The sequence below is a fragment of the Myxocyprinus asiaticus genome, chromosome 21 (assembly GCF_019703515.2).
Source record: "Myxocyprinus asiaticus isolate MX2 ecotype Aquarium Trade chromosome 21, UBuf_Myxa_2, whole genome shotgun sequence".
NCBI classification, from domain to species: domain Eukaryota; kingdom Metazoa; phylum Chordata; class Actinopteri; order Cypriniformes; family Catostomidae; genus Myxocyprinus; species Myxocyprinus asiaticus.
In genome coordinates this window covers 42,943,199-42,959,873 of record NC_059364.1, presented here as the reverse complement: position 1 = coordinate 42,959,873, position 16,675 = coordinate 42,943,199, and the positions used below count along the sequence as shown (strand labels likewise).

Below are 16,675 nucleotides of genomic sequence, written 5' to 3'. Positions count from 1 at the left end.
CAGTCTTGTTCCTGTACTGGCGTTTTGCTGTTCTGATAGTTTTTCGGAGGGCATAACTGGCTTGTTTAAGCTCCTCCGCATTCACGGAATTAAAAGCAGAGGTCCACACATTAAGTGCCACGCAAACATCGCTATTAATCCATGGCTTCTGGTTCGGATAGATCCGTATTGTTCTGGTCGGAACGACGTCCTCTACGCACTTTCTGATGAAACACTTTACGCTATCAGCGTAAATCTCGATGTCGTCATCAGAGGCGGACCGGAACATCTCCCGGTCCATGTGATCAAAACAGTCTTGTAGCGTAGAGTCTGATTGGTCCAACCAGCACTGGATCGTTCTGAGGGTGGGTGCTTCCTGTTTCAGTTTCTGCCTGTAAGCGGGCAGAAGCAGAATGGAAGAGTGGTCCGATTTGCCAAATGGTGGGTGGGGGAGGGATTTGTAGCCATCCCAGAAGGGAGAGTAGCAATGGTCCAAAACCCGGTCTCCTCGTGTGATGAAACGAATGTGTTGGTGTTTGGTGCGACTGATTTGAAACTGGCTTTATTAAAGTCCCCGGTCACAATGAACGCGGCCTCAGGGTGCGCGGTTTCCTGTTTGCTTATAATTCCATACAGTTCCTTGAGTGCCCAGTCTGTGTCAGCTTGTGGCGGGATGTACACAGCAGTGATAATGACCGCTGTGAATTCCCTCGGTAGCCAAAATGGTCAACACAGAAGCATGAGAAATTCCAGATCAGGAGAGCAGAAAGACTTGATAGAATGTACGTTCCTCTGATCACACCAGGATTTGTTGATCATAAAACATACACCACCACCTCTGCTTTTATCTGAGAGGTCTTTCGCTCTCAGCCAGTTGTTGGTCCACCACAGGGTTGGGGGCAGGAGTCCTGTAATTTGTAAGTTGTTTCATGCCACTCTACACTGATGCAGGGTCGTTAGCTGAAAACTTGTTTTTCAGCTTCTCGGAGTATCTTTTTACATCATATAATATACAGTTACATCATATATCAGTTTTTGTGAGGATATGTGCATTCCTACTAGGACTTATTTAACATTGTGCATTAACATTTAACAACGACAAACCATGGTTTACAGTGGAACTCAGGCAGCTTCGTCAGGCCAAAGAGGATGCTTTCAGAGTTGGGGATAAAGTCTTGTACAATCAGGCCAGAAACACACTGAATAAAGGAATCAGAGTGGCTAAAAAAAGATACTCTGAGAAGCTGAAAAACAAGTTTTCAGCTAACGACCCTGCATCAGTGTAGAGTGGCATGAAACAACTTACAAATTACAGGACTCCTGTCCCCAACCTTGTGGTGGACCAACAACTGACTGACGACCTGAATGTGTTCTACTGTAGATTTGAAAGGCCCAATCTCACACCCCACACCCACTCTGACCTTCACTTTTGCAACCCCCCTCCTCCCCCCTCCTGCTACTCAACCTGCACTTAAGATCTGTGAAGATGATGTGAGCAGCGTCTTTCGACTACAAAGGATAAGGAAAGAACAGGGCCCAGATGGCGTTTCACCTGCATGTCTTAGATCCTGTGCTAACCAGCTGGCCCCCATCTTCACACAGATCTTCAATAGATCACTGGAGCAGTGTGAAGTCCCATGCTGCATCAAACATTCCACTATCATCCCCATCCCAAAGAAACCAAAAATCAAAGGACTTAATGACTACAGACATGTCGCCCTGACGTCTGTGTTCATGAAATCATTTGAGAGACTGGTGTTGGCCCACCTGAAGAACATCACTGGACCCTTTCTAGATCCCCTTCAATTTGCTTATCGAGCAAACAGGTCTGTGGATGATGCAGTCAACATGGGATTGCATCATATCCTGCAACATCTGGAAAGACCAGGGACATATGTAGGAATCCTTTTTGTGGGGCTTTCAACACCATCATCCCAGCTATACTCCAGAATAAATTACACCAACTCTCTGTTCCCTTGTCTATCTGTCAGTGGATTACCAGCTTTCTGACGGACAGGCAGCAGCTTGTGAGACAGGGGAAACTCACTTCTAGCACCTGTACAATCAGCACTGGTGCCCCCCAGGGATGTGTGCACTCCCCACTACTCTTCTCCCACTACACCAATGACTGCATCACCAAGGACCCCTCTGTCAAGCTCCTGAAGTTTGCAGATGACACCACTGTCATCGGCCTCATCCGAGATAACGATGAGTCTGCATACAGAAGGGAGGTTGAACAGCTGGCTGTCTGGTGCAGTCAAAACAACCTTGAGCTGAACACGCTCAAAACGGTGGAGATGATTGTGGACTTTAGGAGGAACACCCCAACACTGACCCCCCTCACCATTCTAAACAGCACTGTGGCAGCAGTGGAGTCATTCAGGTTCCTGGGCACTACCATCTCACAGGACCTGAAGTGGGAGACCCACATTGACTCCACTGTGAAAAAGGCCCAACAGAGGTTGTACTTCCTTCGCCAGTTGAGGAAATTCAACCTGCCACAGGAGCTGCTGATACAGTTCTACTCAGCAGTCACTGAGTCTGTCCTCTGTACTTCAGTAACTGTCTGGTTTGGTTCAGCTACGAAATCAGATATCAGAAGACTGCAGAGGACAGTTCGGACTGCTGAGAGGATTATTGGTTGCCCCCTGCCCCCCCTTCAAGAACAATACACTTCCAGAGTGAGGAAAAAGGCTGGAAAAATCACTCTGCACCCTACTCACCCTGCCCACTACCTTTTTGAACTGTTGCCTTCTGGCCGACACTTTAGAGCTCTGAGCACCAGAACCGTCGGGCACAGGAACAGTTTTTTCCCTCAGGCTATCCATCTCATGAATGGTTAAATTGCTCCAATGAGCAATAACTATGTGCAGTACACAGTTTAGTCTTTCTTATATTTATCCAACACATCCAACCTCTTCTGCCATTTCATTCCTCTGAGAAAACAAAAACAAAAAAAACAAAAAACATTTGCACTGTACATAACAGATTGTATTAGATTTGCACTACCCATGTGTATGTGTGTATGTATGTATGTGTGTCTGTACGTATGTGTATAATAATTTTTTATTATTATCTATGTCTTGCTGCTGTTTTTGTATTGTTTTTGTATGGTTGTACACTGGAAGCTCCTGTCACCAAGACAAATTCCTTGTATGTGTAAGCATACTTGGCAATAAAGCTCATTCTGATTCTGATTCTGACATGTACCCAGCAACTGGTTTATCACCCTCCCTTAGCACAGTGCTCTCGTTTTAAAATGAACGTTATTAACCATTCTTTTATTTCGTTCCTTACTGTTACCACTTGGCAAGGAGGTGGTGGAACGGCAAAGCCAGAACAAAAATGTGTATATTTTTTTTATACCTATTAGGGTATCGCGTTTGAAAAACTTGAAAAACTGCCTATGTAGGCAGCTCACTAGGTTTTGGAACAGAGCCATTGACGACAACAAGCCAAGGCTAGCTTTTCAATCCCAAAGCATAAAGAGTGCAAAGATGTTTTAATGCTTCATATTAAACAGCTTCATCAAATGATTGCTTTTCTTTTCTTTTTTTTTACTTTGCAGCATTACTCCGATCTTCACCCTGTCCAACGTATCAGGCGAGAGTCTGGATTTGCTGAAGGTCTTCTTTAACATTCTACCTCCCCTCAGCAACAGCAAGGAACAAGAGGAACTTATGCAACAGCTCACTGAGTTTCAGGTACATTCAAATAGGTTTAGAACAACACGAGTATGAGTAAATGATGGCACCATTTTCATTTTTTATTGAATTATTCCTTTTAATGAATCTGTCTGTGTTTTATGACTCTGTAGATTGATGAGATCTATACAGTGCCAGATGTTGGGACAGTAGTCGGTGGAACTCTTTACAGGTATGTCTTCCTTTCCTTCCTTTTGACCACAGTAATGGCATCCATAAAAGTTGCCATTAGTGCCTACTTACTCTGAGTGTATGTGCAGCGGGATCTGCCGTGAGGGGGATCAGCTGGTGGTTGGACCAACAGATGATGGGCAGTTCCGGGAGCTGACAGTGTGCAGTATCCAAAGGAACCGCTCAGGATGCAGGGTGCTCAGAGCTGGCCAGGCAGCTACTTTGGCACTGGGAGATTTCGATCGGTCACTCTTACGAAAGGTTAGTCTGTGAATGAATTATCCTGAGCTGTGACATACTAGAAGTAAAACAAAAAATTATTTCTTGGTTTTAAGAGCCCGCAAAAAACTATTGGTCACTGGCAAAACATCTTCTATAATATAATAAAATATTTGTGATTTATATTTTGCTTGCAAAAAATAAAAATATATATATATATATATTTTTTTTTTTTTTTTTTTTTTTTTTTTTTTGCCAAAAATCCATGTCCACTTTTAAATGGCCGTCAATATAGAAGGATGCTTTTTGCTTGCATAAAGCTGTAGTATCAGCATCTACCAGCTAACTGGGCTATGCTAACCAGCCAAAACTGTTTTTGTTGTTCTGATGGCAAACTATACACTCATGCATCCAAACTTAATTTTACAGAGAATGACAGCCATGGTGTGAATAGATTTGGTGTGAAAAAGGTGTTTATTTACATACAGTATATGCCTTGAACTGCATTATATCTTGTGTAAACAGGCCATTACACCTTGGTTGTTCTGTTGCAGGGTATGGTGATGGTTAGCCCAGACATGAACCCCACTATCTGCTGGTGCTTTGAGGCAGAGATCGTTTTACTGTTCCATGCTAAAACTTTCCATAAGGGCTTCCAGGTGACTGTCCATGTGGGCAACGTCAGACAGACAGCCACAGTTGAGGCTCTGCAAGGAAAGGTGAGTCTTTGTCTGTCTGTCAGATAGCTGACTGTCCCTTGCTTTGATCTTTATCTGATAGATAGATATATCTTTCTAGATAAAGGATGGATGGATAGATAGTAGGGTTGGGTAAAAATATTGTTTTTTCCAATGCACCATGACCTTTATTTAAACAATCCCCATATAAATTCTTAAATCCTAAGATGGATACGAGTAAATCACTCGCATATGCGACCAAATTTTTTGCGCTATGCGACTAAAAATGTCTGCGAGATCCTTTCACTGCATGTTGAGAGTAAAAGTTTGGTTTTACTCGTTCTGTATAATGTGTGTCCAAAGACGAGATCCACTCAATACATTTGTCATTGAATAATGCCTCTTTTAATATACTTTCTGTTCTAGGCAGTCAGTTGTTGACCAAAAACAACAAAAAAGTAACATTTAGATGTAATCACACATAGCACAGATGCCATAAAGCTGTGGATCTTAACTGGTTTTACTTCAGGACCCAGATTTTAAATTGGACATCAAGTGGCAACCCAAATGAAAAAAAATTTAACCTGTATTTAATGTAGCCTGGGTCACATATTATTTTATCTTGCGTAGTTTTGTTCATGGTTTTCAAGTATAAGGGCTTGTATCAAGTGACATTATTTTTGTTGTTGATGCCAGCAACAAAAGATACAGGATGTTTTTTATCTCCCTCTATATTTATATGAGCCTGTTATATTTATTATCCAGTTTATTCTCTAACGTCAAACATCATTCAAACAGAACATACAGTATATTACACAGGAGGAAAGCTTTGTCCGTAAGTCTTGGAGGTCCAGACTTTAAAGCTCTTATATTTAGAGTGCAATGCCATATAAACACAGGTAAGACGATGGATGGCTCCTCATTACTGTGGTTTGGCCTACGTAGCAATTCTTTCTACTTATGAATAAATTATATTTATGTTATGAATAAAAACATTTAGAAACTAACTACAACTGCCAAATTTGTCTAATAGAAGTCTAATAGATTCGACCTAATAGATTATTAACTATGTAATTTTGGGCAAAATACCAGTTACTGTTACTGTTGTAAAATCGTGATTCATGTGAGTAAGGGTGATGATATAATTGAATCACACACTGGGTGTAATTTGAAAAACCTTTATTTTGGCGCATGCACAGTGCCGTCTCATTTCCTCGTCTGTGCTGTTGATAATGTCAGGGCTAAATGCGTGTTTTAGATGAGAAGCATATTTAGCGCGTATAAAACACCAAATGCAAGATCAATATCATTACATTTGCCTCAGTAAAAATTCCAATGGAGAAAGAACCCTCGCATTGTTCTTTCCCTTTTCCCTTTCCATTTTGGGTCGTGACCTACCAGTTGAGAAACCCTGCTGTACAGAAACCGTGTGACTCCTCTCTCGTTAATATGCGCTCAAACGAAACACTTCAAGACACTCGCTGAACTGCCGCTATTCTCAAACAGACAGTACTATTTTAGCACTTGTTCTATATGACAATCTAATTACATGCAAATAGTAGAAATTGAGAAGCAGGGTGTTCAGTACACACACACAACAGACCTGCTCTGTAATTATTGTACAACTGTTAATGAGGAGTCCATCAAAGAACAGCAGCGACAAAACATCTGTTACATAAGTCAGAACATCATGCTGTACATCCAAGTGAAAATTGTTATATTATTTAATGCAGATTTGCATTGCTGTGCATTGTCATGCAGTTTAAGAAATCAAGAATCTGTGTTTTTGTGTGAGTGAGATGAGTAAAGAGCACAGTTTCTGAAATCTACATTTAGCTGTCTTTATATGCACGTGTATTTTACGAGCGCTAACAAACTGAAATCATTCACATGTAAAAATAAGATTTGCTGGGATTAATCTGTAATCTGTTGACAGCCTTAATGAATAATTATTATAATAAATATTACTAGTAAAAATTCATAAATAATAAAATTAATATTATTAAATAAATTAATATTAAACATTACTGTTACTTTTTGTTGTTACTTCCTCATCTGTTGCTAAAAGCATCTGCTAAATAAATGTAAGAACGTATGATAATAACTTGTTAATAGCCCATCACATGAAACATGAACCTAAGATGAATGGGGTACATTTAAGCATATCAGACATACCTGTACAGCAAGACAAAAGAATAAATAGTACTTAGAAAACATATTTTTTATTTACTATTATACATGCAGTACAGAGAAATGGCTTTAAAAAGGGTGAAAAGTGGTATTGAGAAGTTCATTGAGCTACTCCCTTATTATCTTCCAGTCATGTGGTGTAAGGCTGTTCATTTTCATTTCTGCAATTGTTTGGCTTATTAATTATAGGTTATTAGGTTGTGCATTTTACCCCCTGGAGCCATCAAAGTTGACCCAGCCCTGCCCAACCCTGATAAATGGCATATGGAATTAGAGTTTGAAACGCAAGCACTGCAAAACTTGTTTAATAGCTGCCATAAATACATTCTGGTTTGAGGAACTAGCTGAAATGGCATGCAACAAGTATATAAATAAACTGTTTAAAGTTTTTCCAGTCATGGTTGAGCATCAAGGTGGACAAATGTAGCACACAATATAGCAAATACACTGCCTGGCCAAAAAAAAAAGTCGCTGTTTGGATTTAAATAAGCAGATACTTAAGAGCCTATGATTGGATCATTATTGCAGTGATTAATATGTTTAATCTGGCAACAATTCTTTTAACTCTAAGTGATGCAGTGTGTAGCTTCTCATTTCTTATACAACCATGTTGGAAGACTTATCCCGTGGTCGTGGAAAAGATGTTACTGTGTTTCAGAAGGGGCAAACTCAAGCAAAGTAAACAACTAAGGAGATTGCTGAAATCACTGGAATTGGGTGAAGAACTGTCCAACGCATTATTAAAACCAGGAAGGATAGTGGTGAACCAGCAGCTTCGCAGAAGAAATGTGGTCGGAATAAAAATCTTGAATGATCGTGATCAGAGATCACTAAAACGCTTGAAGTCACATCGTAAAAAAACCGACAGAAGAACTGACGGCTATGTTTAATAGTGAAAGTAAGAGCATTTCCACATGCACAGCGTGATGAGAACTTACAGGATTGGGACTAAACAGCCACAGTGTGGCCACAAGAAAGCCACATGTTAGTGAGGCTAATTGAAAAAAAACTACTTCAATTTGCTAGGTAGCATAAAGATTGGACTGAGGAGCAGTAGAAAAAGGTCATGTGGTCTGATGAGTCCAGATTTACCCTGTTCCAAAGTGATGGGTGCATCAGGGTAAGAAGGGAAGCACATGAAGCGATGCACCCGTCATGTATAGTGCCCACTGTACAAGCCTCTGGAGGCAGTGTTATGATCTGGGGTTGCTTCAGTTGGTCAGGTGTAGACTCAGCAACGTTAGGCAGCAATAAAATGAAGTCAGCTGACTACCTGAATGTACTGAATGACCAGGTTATCCCATCAATGGATTTTTTCTTCCCTGACGGCACGGGCATATTCCAGGATGACAATGCCAAGATTTATCCTGCTCAGATTGTGAAAGAGTGGTTCAGGGAACATGAGGAATCATTTTCACACATTAATTAGCCAGCACAGAGTCCTGACCTTAACCTCATTGAAAGTCTTTGGGATGTGCTGGAGAAGACTTTAAGGAGTGGTTCGACTCTCCTGTCATCAATACAAGATCTCGGCCAAAAATGTATTCAGCTCTGAACTAGGGTTGCAACAGTATGGGATTTTTACGGTACGATAACCGTCTCAGAAAATATCATGGTTTCACAGTATATGGTATTACACAATTATTATTATCAGTTACAATGACCTTTAAAGGAGTGAAAACAGAAGGGTTTTTTTTTTGTTTGTTTTTTTTGGTTGAACAAACGCTTTATTATAATTGAAACTTGAAACAATTTTTTTGTTTTATTGAAGTATGTGTAAAAAAAAAAAAGTCTCCCTTTTGAAAATAAATAAAATAAATAGAATAAATAAGAAAGCTAACAGAATTATAATAATAAAAAGAATTATAAACATGATAGAAAAATTGCATGTAACTATAACGTTATATAACTAAAACATGTTTGTTTACATGTTAGCATAGCATGTTAAATTAACTACTAAATGAAAAATAACATCAGCTGTGTGAGCTTTTAAAGTAATGTCCTATGATTATTAACAATTAACATATACTGTAGGTGCGTGAAAGCGCAGCCAAACTGCTCCTGTCTGTACCTTTTAACTCAGTGGTTCTCAACTGGTTTTGCTTCAGGACCGAGATCTTACATTGGAAATCAAGTGGCGACCCACCATAATAAAAACATGACCTGTATTTAATGTAGCCTGGGTCGCATTTCCTTTTATGTTGCATAGTTTTTTTCATGGTTTTCAAGTACAAGGACATGCATCAATTGACATTATTTTTGTTGTTGACGTCAATAACAAAAGTGACAGGAAGTTTTCTCTCCCCCCCTTTTAAAAATTGAAGAGCATATTTACTTATATGAGCCCTTTATTATCCCGTTTGTTTCCTAATTTCAAACATAATTCAAATAGAACATACATATTACACAGGAGGAAAGACTCCTCATTTGCATGGTTAGGTCAGTGTAGCTAGTCTTAAATAATAGTCATAATAATAACAACAAATGATAGTATTTATGAAAGAATAAGTACTAGCTGGAACACATCTTGAAACTTTAACTACAACTGCCACTGTTGATATAAAATTAGGTCTAATAGATTCTACCTTTAGATTATTTCACATGAAACTATAACATTTTGTCAAAATATAACAATTACTTTTATTCATGTAAAATCATGAAACAGTTTTGTAAAGGTTATGATGTATAATGAAAAAACAAATGAGCGCATAACACAGTGTTGCTCTTTTCCTCCTCAGTGCTGTTTGGCATGTCGGGGCTACCTACTGTTGGAGAGGTTCGACTTGACTTCCTCCGTAATGCTTTAAACTAGAAAAGTCTCACTAGAATTGAAATTGGTCACATCAGTTTTGAGGTCTGCGCTCCGCAATATCGAGGGAAGCCCAGTTGTTGCACACGCGCGCCAGAGAGAAGAGCAGATCATGATCGCGAGCTGGTTCCGTTACACTCATGCAGTGCAGATGGAAAGTCTTTAGCTGATTGCGAGATTATCATGAAATCTGCCTTGGCAATCCTAAATAGGCTATCACTGCTGTCCGCAACCCAGTCCGAATTGGCCATGCAACCCACTTTGTAGTCACAAACCATCAGTTGAGAAACACTGCTTTAACTCACACACACACTCACTTATGTCAAACGCCTCGCTTCTCTCTGATATTTTCTGCGCTGCATGTGTGTGTGTGTGGCGCAAATTGAGGAGTCTGACAGGCAGACGAGGAGGAAATGAAATGCACGCGCGCAGGTGAGATTCTCTGTCCGGTTGCATTTTTTTTTCTCAATACCATAGATAAGCAAATGTACATGGTATGATAACCGTCAATTTTCATACCATGGTATACTGTGAAACCGGTATACCGCTGCAACCCTACTCTGGATGGAAATAAATGTTGTGACGTTGCATAAGGTTGTCGAAACTGTGTCACGACCGATGCGTGCCGTAATCAAAGCTAAAGGCGGTCCAATGAAATATTAGAGTATGTGATTTGTTTTGTTTTTTGGCCAGGCCATTAGCGGTTCTAGCATGGCACCCTGGGCGAAACCCGCTTCAACACGCCCCCAAAGTTGTTGCGGGGGGAGGGGGGTGCCTCACGTCACCCATGCCTAAATCCACCACTGGGCGAGGCAGTGTAATTTCTATATTTAACCATGCACTGTTCAGCATTGTTACAATTTATATTCACATTAAAAAAAATTACCCTTGTTTTTTAAACAATATACTCTCTCATAATTTCTCATATAAATGCATGGAAATACTGTAAGTAGCAGTGAAGTGTGTCTTCATATAGGATGCACAAAACAAATCCAGATTCTTGAACAGCTCTTGTTTGTTTCATACTGTGTAAAATTAAATGCATTTTTCATAATGTGTGTTTGTAATTTAAGTAAATAAAATTATAGTATAGTAAAATTATAGTTAAAACTAAATGGTAATGTTATTAACCAGTTAATAGCATTTAAAAATACTTTTTTCTTTCCAGAATTAAATATTCATTAATGTAGAGTAAACCACTCATGAGAATATGAATAAAGAGCAGAGATCCTTCTTGATTTATAAATATGATATGCTATGAAGAGGTGAAATGACAAACAGAAAAGTAATGATTACACAAGAAACCTGTTTAACATTTTTTTATTTCTCATTTCCTCTGAACATTGTTACTAAAGTGAGCTAACAGCGTACAGCAGAGCTAAATCTACATAAACATAATAAAACCGTTTACTTCACATTTACATTGGAGGGAAATCCCATGGCTGGTATTGAACCTGAGAAAAGGATAAAAGTGATATTTCAATAGAAATACTCAACCATTATTTAAAGCTCAATGACTTCTGGTCAGCAGCCACATGTCTTCATTTGTACAGAGCAGCATTTGCATATACATTTTACACACATCTTTAAGAAGAAATATTAAGCTGTATTATTTATTACTTGTCCAGCAACCATCCACAAAACAAAATAATACATGATTTTAGAGACTGACTGGTGTAAGAACTAGCGTCAAGAATTGAGGATATCTCAGCATGTGGGAAATATCAGAACCAGAATTATTGGTTTATTTCTTTAATTATCTTGTTGTAACCAGAGAAACACAATGCTTTGTTTACGGGGTCTTGTTTGATTACTGCTTGCTGGTTCAGTTGATATTTTCAACCTTCCATGCGCCACCTGGTGTATATTTTGAGAAGTGTAACAAATGTATTTAAATTCCAAGAAGCCCACCTGACCGATCCTGCACGAGATCGCGTGACTGGATGGTGAAGCTGCCTGAAAACACATGCTTTTAAAGGCCACATCTGTAGCTAGATACTGTAGGTACATTCAGAATCAGAATCGGCTTTATTGCCAAGTATGCTTACACATACAAGGAATCTGTCTTGGTGACAGGAGCATCCAGTGCACAACAATACAAAACAGCAACAAGACATAGATAATAATTAAAAATAAATAAATAAAAACTGAATAGAAAATAAAGTATATATAGAATACACAGTAAGACTATGTGTTTGAATACACAATAAGATGTGTTGGATAAATATATAAAGACTAAACTGGGTATTGCACATAATGAGGATATACATTATATTCATAAATTCAGCCTGATCGCATGAAATTTACATGAAAATGGTAACATTCTTGCAAAACCAAAATTACGTGTTTCATTACATGTTTGGCTGCAGTTTCCCAGTGATATATCCAGCGGGGGCGCCAAAAGTGAGTGAAATTATGTTGTAATCAGAAGAGGTTTGTAAGGTGAATATTAGATTAGATGTTTTGAGTAGAGTAAAACGTACCTCCCTAACCTAAAACATTAACCTTAACCTAACCAATAGGGATGGTATCGAATTTCGCTATATCGCGAACAAAAAAAATTATAAACCATATTGTGGCATAACTCGATATTTCAAAAATTGCAGCATTGTTTTCTGTCCATGTAATCATAAATGAAATGACCCACCAAACATCGTAATCTCTCTATCACTTGATTTGACCACTTCTGCACTTTTTTCTACACTGTTTACAGGGTTCACACAAGGTCCTTGAAGTGCTTAAAGTGCTTGAATTTAGCTTTTAGAAATTTAAGAACTGGAATACCTGGAAAATCACCTTGTTTTGATAAAAGGTGCTTGAGATTAAAACAACTCGTTTCCTCCATGTAGTGTGTGTCCATCAAAGATGAGGCACACTGCACTTTCATTAAATGTGTATTAATATCCATTCTGTTCTTTACAGTCAGATAAAAAATTAAAAAGAAATATTAATTTTAATCTCACACAGCATTGATGTGCTAAAGAAACCGAGAGATTCTCGTTGATGTTCCCTGAACCGGAACACTGTGTGGAACTTGTTGACACTCTTAAAGTGACCGTAACCTTTTTAGCATTTCTTATACAAATGAATGTAAACTCAATGTTACTACTTGTAAATTGTACACATTATTTCAAACAGTGATAACTTATATCATTATTATACTGTATATACAGTTTCATGATATAATGTCGATTTTTTTTTTTTACAAAGTTAAATTTTGATTGTAATAATAATGACAAACAAATTATTAAAATATAAATATACACTTTCACAAGTTCTATTGCTTGTTCTGAATCTGATCAGCTCAAATGTATAAGTAAACTGTTAAAAAGTGGCAAGGCTTTATTTTATTACTTTTACACAGATTAGAGATCAGACAACAATATTCAAAACTTAATGTGTTAGTTGGAGTTTTAGTGTTTACGTTTAATAAAATTAGAAAAATAAAGTGTACAGATCTGAGAACAGACATTTATAATAAACTCGTCGTCTCTATTTATTGGATCGGATCAGAATGGATTTATATTATTAAATAAACATTAAGCATGCAGTGTGTTTTTAGAACAGATCTAAGATCAGACACTCATCCATTAGTTCACACAGGTTAGAATGGGTTTAAAGGTTTATGTTCTATTAGATAAAGCTGCAATAAAGTGTCAGTACTGATCTGAGATCAGATCATTCTCAGACATTGACTTTACACGCCAGTCTCTGTCAGTTAGCCGTCTGGCTAACATTAGCTCTCCCCAAAATAAAACACACCAAATGACTCCTCAGAAACCCGTCAGAATCTGATCAGCATGAATGTAGCCTGATTAATTGTTTGTAGAGAAACTCTTATTATTTAACTTTGAACATTTCTGTTATGTATTAAAGAGCTTTATTTTGATGAGAAATTATAATGTGCATTTTGCTCAAACATTTTTTTCAGAAAATAAAAAAATTCTGTAATATTTTGTAATTAAGTGCTATTATATGGATTCGAGATTATACAGAATCTTGAACCTGATATCGTATATCGAACCACATCGTGTGATAACCTTATTGTCCCATCCCTAACAAATAGTGTTTTAAAACATACATGAGAGGTGAACAAAACAGACATCCTTACACTAAACAAACACCTAAACCTAACCGATAGTGTTTTAAAAGCAAATGTGACATGAAAAGCAACCACACGTCATTTTGCTTCTATGGCACTTTAGTTTCACTTTCACTTTTGTTTCGAGCATCCTTGGCTGGGCTCGAGCCTCAGTCTCCGAGTCTAAAGTCCAACACTCTTAACAGGTGAGCTACTGTGGAAGTTAATCACATTAGAATAAGTATGTAAATGTAGGTAAGTCTGTAATACAAGCATTAAAATTGATCGTTTTTCAAATGATGATTTAGAGTAAAAGTGTTTTGATATAATAACATAGCAGTGTGTGAGTAATAGTGTGAAAAATAAGTGTTTCTAAAGTCAAAAACAGCCATAGTACATTTGTGTGAAAATGTATAAAACACACAGTTGTTGTATCACCTCTAGTGTTCATTTTATCAGGAAACTGCAGCAAAATGTAGTTATAGTAATGTTCATTCTCTGAGACTAGGTTGGAAACATTAGTGTGTAGTCAGCCTATCTAACTGTTTATCTGTTTGTAATGATAGCTTGCTGTATTGATAGATCATTAGCTCTCTGGATAGTATCTCTGTCTGATGGTTTTGACCTTTGTTTCCTCTCTCTCAGGATGAGCTCCGCACTGGTGAGAAAGCTGTGGTACAATTCAAGTTCATCAAACACCCAGAGTACTTGAAGGTGGGTGCTAAGCTGCTCTTCAGAGAGGGAGTCACCAAAGGCATTGGGCAGGTCACCAAACTACAGCCTGCGTCGCAGTACCAGCACCATCTTTGATAAAGAATAACACTGTACTCATCCATCACTATCTCTCTCCTCACCTTACCATCTCCGTACCATCGCTTTCTTCTTTTCTCTGTTCTGTTCATTGAATTAAGTCTCAGCTTACCAACCTCACATTTGAGTTCATGGTCTCATCAATCGATTCTTTTCATGTATAAAAGAGCTGTCACCATAATGGAGTTTTAATCATGCCAGATTTCTTTTCAATGTGTCTCCAAATGGGGTGTTTACAGTCATTCAAGTATTTTTTTTTTTTTTTTTTTTTTGCTTACTTTATACATCTTTTAATATTGAGATGGCACTGAAAGTTTGTACTTGTGCAGCCTTTTTAAAGTCATAAGTTCTGAACCATTTATAATATAATAACCAAAGGTTAGAGATTGTGAATTTAAATACGGCTGCCAAAGGTTTTCTTTAAATCTAACATTTTTATAGCTGATGTCAATGAAGAATTATTTCTTCCTGTGGCAGCTACGGATGTTACAAAGTTTTAAAAGAACATCTGACCTGCCAACTCTGCTCTACCAAATACCAGATACAATCTCCACATCTCTGGTTTTTTTTATTTATTTATTGTTTTGTAAAGAGGTTTTTTTTTACTAATGTGGCATTGTCAAGCTTTAACACCGTTAAAGGGATAGTTCACCCAAAAATGTAATTTCTTGTGGGTAAACGATGACAGAATTTTCACTTTTGGGTGAACTGTCCCTTTAAGGTTCACGTAAACGTGCTGCCTTACCACCAAGTAGTCCTATATTCTGTGACTATTGCTGCTGAAAATATCAGAGATGTCATTTGTTATGCCTTAAATGATAATAGCCTTTGATGACTGACATGTTTTTCTGCCTGCACTCAAGTGCTTTAGTAGCTCAGGAAAGCTGTTGTTCATTCCATTTACCCAGTACACTCGGATATTGGAACAGGAGAATTAGATCGCACAAACGTCAAGTGTGAGGATTCAGAAATACACATTTTGATGAATTATGCAAATGAATCTTTCATTTCTGCTCTCTGTTATTGGGCTTTTAGCTTTTTCTTAAGGTTTATGGTTTCACATTGTTCTAGGGTCTATTGCGGTGACTGTATATTGGGCTGCTTTTTTTGTTTTATTGCACCTCAATGTTTCCTGGATTTTGGTGCTAACACCTTTGATGTGTATGTTTTAAAGATTAAATATTGAAAGGGAGTTGTTAGTTCTTGCCTAAGATCTGTCCTGTAATCCTTGCATGCATGTTTGTCTTCAAGAGTAGCATATCAGAACACACTTTGAGTGTGTAAAGTTCACTTTTAAGTTCCTCCTATATCACTGTTCTGTGTTTCCTGTGCCATTTTAAAGGAAGAAAAATTATGTATTTGAACCAAACATAACATTTATAAAGAATTGTTAAATAGTAAAGTAAATGTATCATCTACTGGAAAATGTTTTAGTTACTACACTTTGTAATAATTTCTATTTTGATTTGGCATATCATTTTACACCAAGTGTCTCTATTCTGGCTTCAGATGCTAGATGTTTTTTCCAAATATTTTTACAATATTTTAGCCTTTTTGGTGAATTGGAGTATTTATGTACAAATTTGTTTGTATATTATGGTGTACATAAATAAAAATGTTTATTATGGTTTATGATTGATTACCGTCCCATTGCTTCATCTGCTTGTAAAAGCAGGTGTCTCAAGCAATAACTTCAGTTTTGATGACCCATTTGAAAGGTGATCTTTCTTTTGTTTGGTTAGCTGAGAGATGATGCAAGACACAGCAATCACACTGAAGTTTGTTTCAATTGACCGACACAGTACAACTGTCGAAATGTATTGTTGAAATGATTATAGATATAAAAACTGATAAACCAAGACCTTAAAATTACTTGATTTCTACAGCTATGAACTCTGTAACTTTCATGATCTGGTAAAGCTGAGGCACTTAAACTATAAATTATAACTTGATGACATATACAATGGCATGAAAATTCACTGCACGCCTAAAGAATGGAAATAAAGAGCTAAAGTTAGCCATTGCTCAGGGAGGG

The 16,675-nt window shown here is 37.7% G+C and overlaps 1 protein-coding gene across 1 annotated transcript in view; it reads left to right on the top strand.

Moving 5' to 3' along the window:
• Window positions 1-16,272, top strand: part of LOC127412311 (GTP-binding protein 2-like) — a 36,418-nt gene extending 20,146 nt beyond the window's left edge. Inside the window, exons 8-12 of the mRNA XM_051648560.1 lie at window positions 3,548-3,683; window positions 3,797-3,855; window positions 3,944-4,115; window positions 4,628-4,792; window positions 14,476-16,272. Of these exons, the coding sequence (XP_051504520.1) occupies window positions 3,548-3,683; window positions 3,797-3,855; window positions 3,944-4,115; window positions 4,628-4,792; window positions 14,476-14,640 (697 nt within the window). The 3' untranslated portion in view covers window positions 14,641-16,272. The remainder of the gene's footprint in view (window positions 1-3,547; window positions 3,684-3,796; window positions 3,856-3,943; window positions 4,116-4,627; window positions 4,793-14,475) is intronic.
• Window positions 16,273-16,675: the final 403 nt, after the last annotated feature.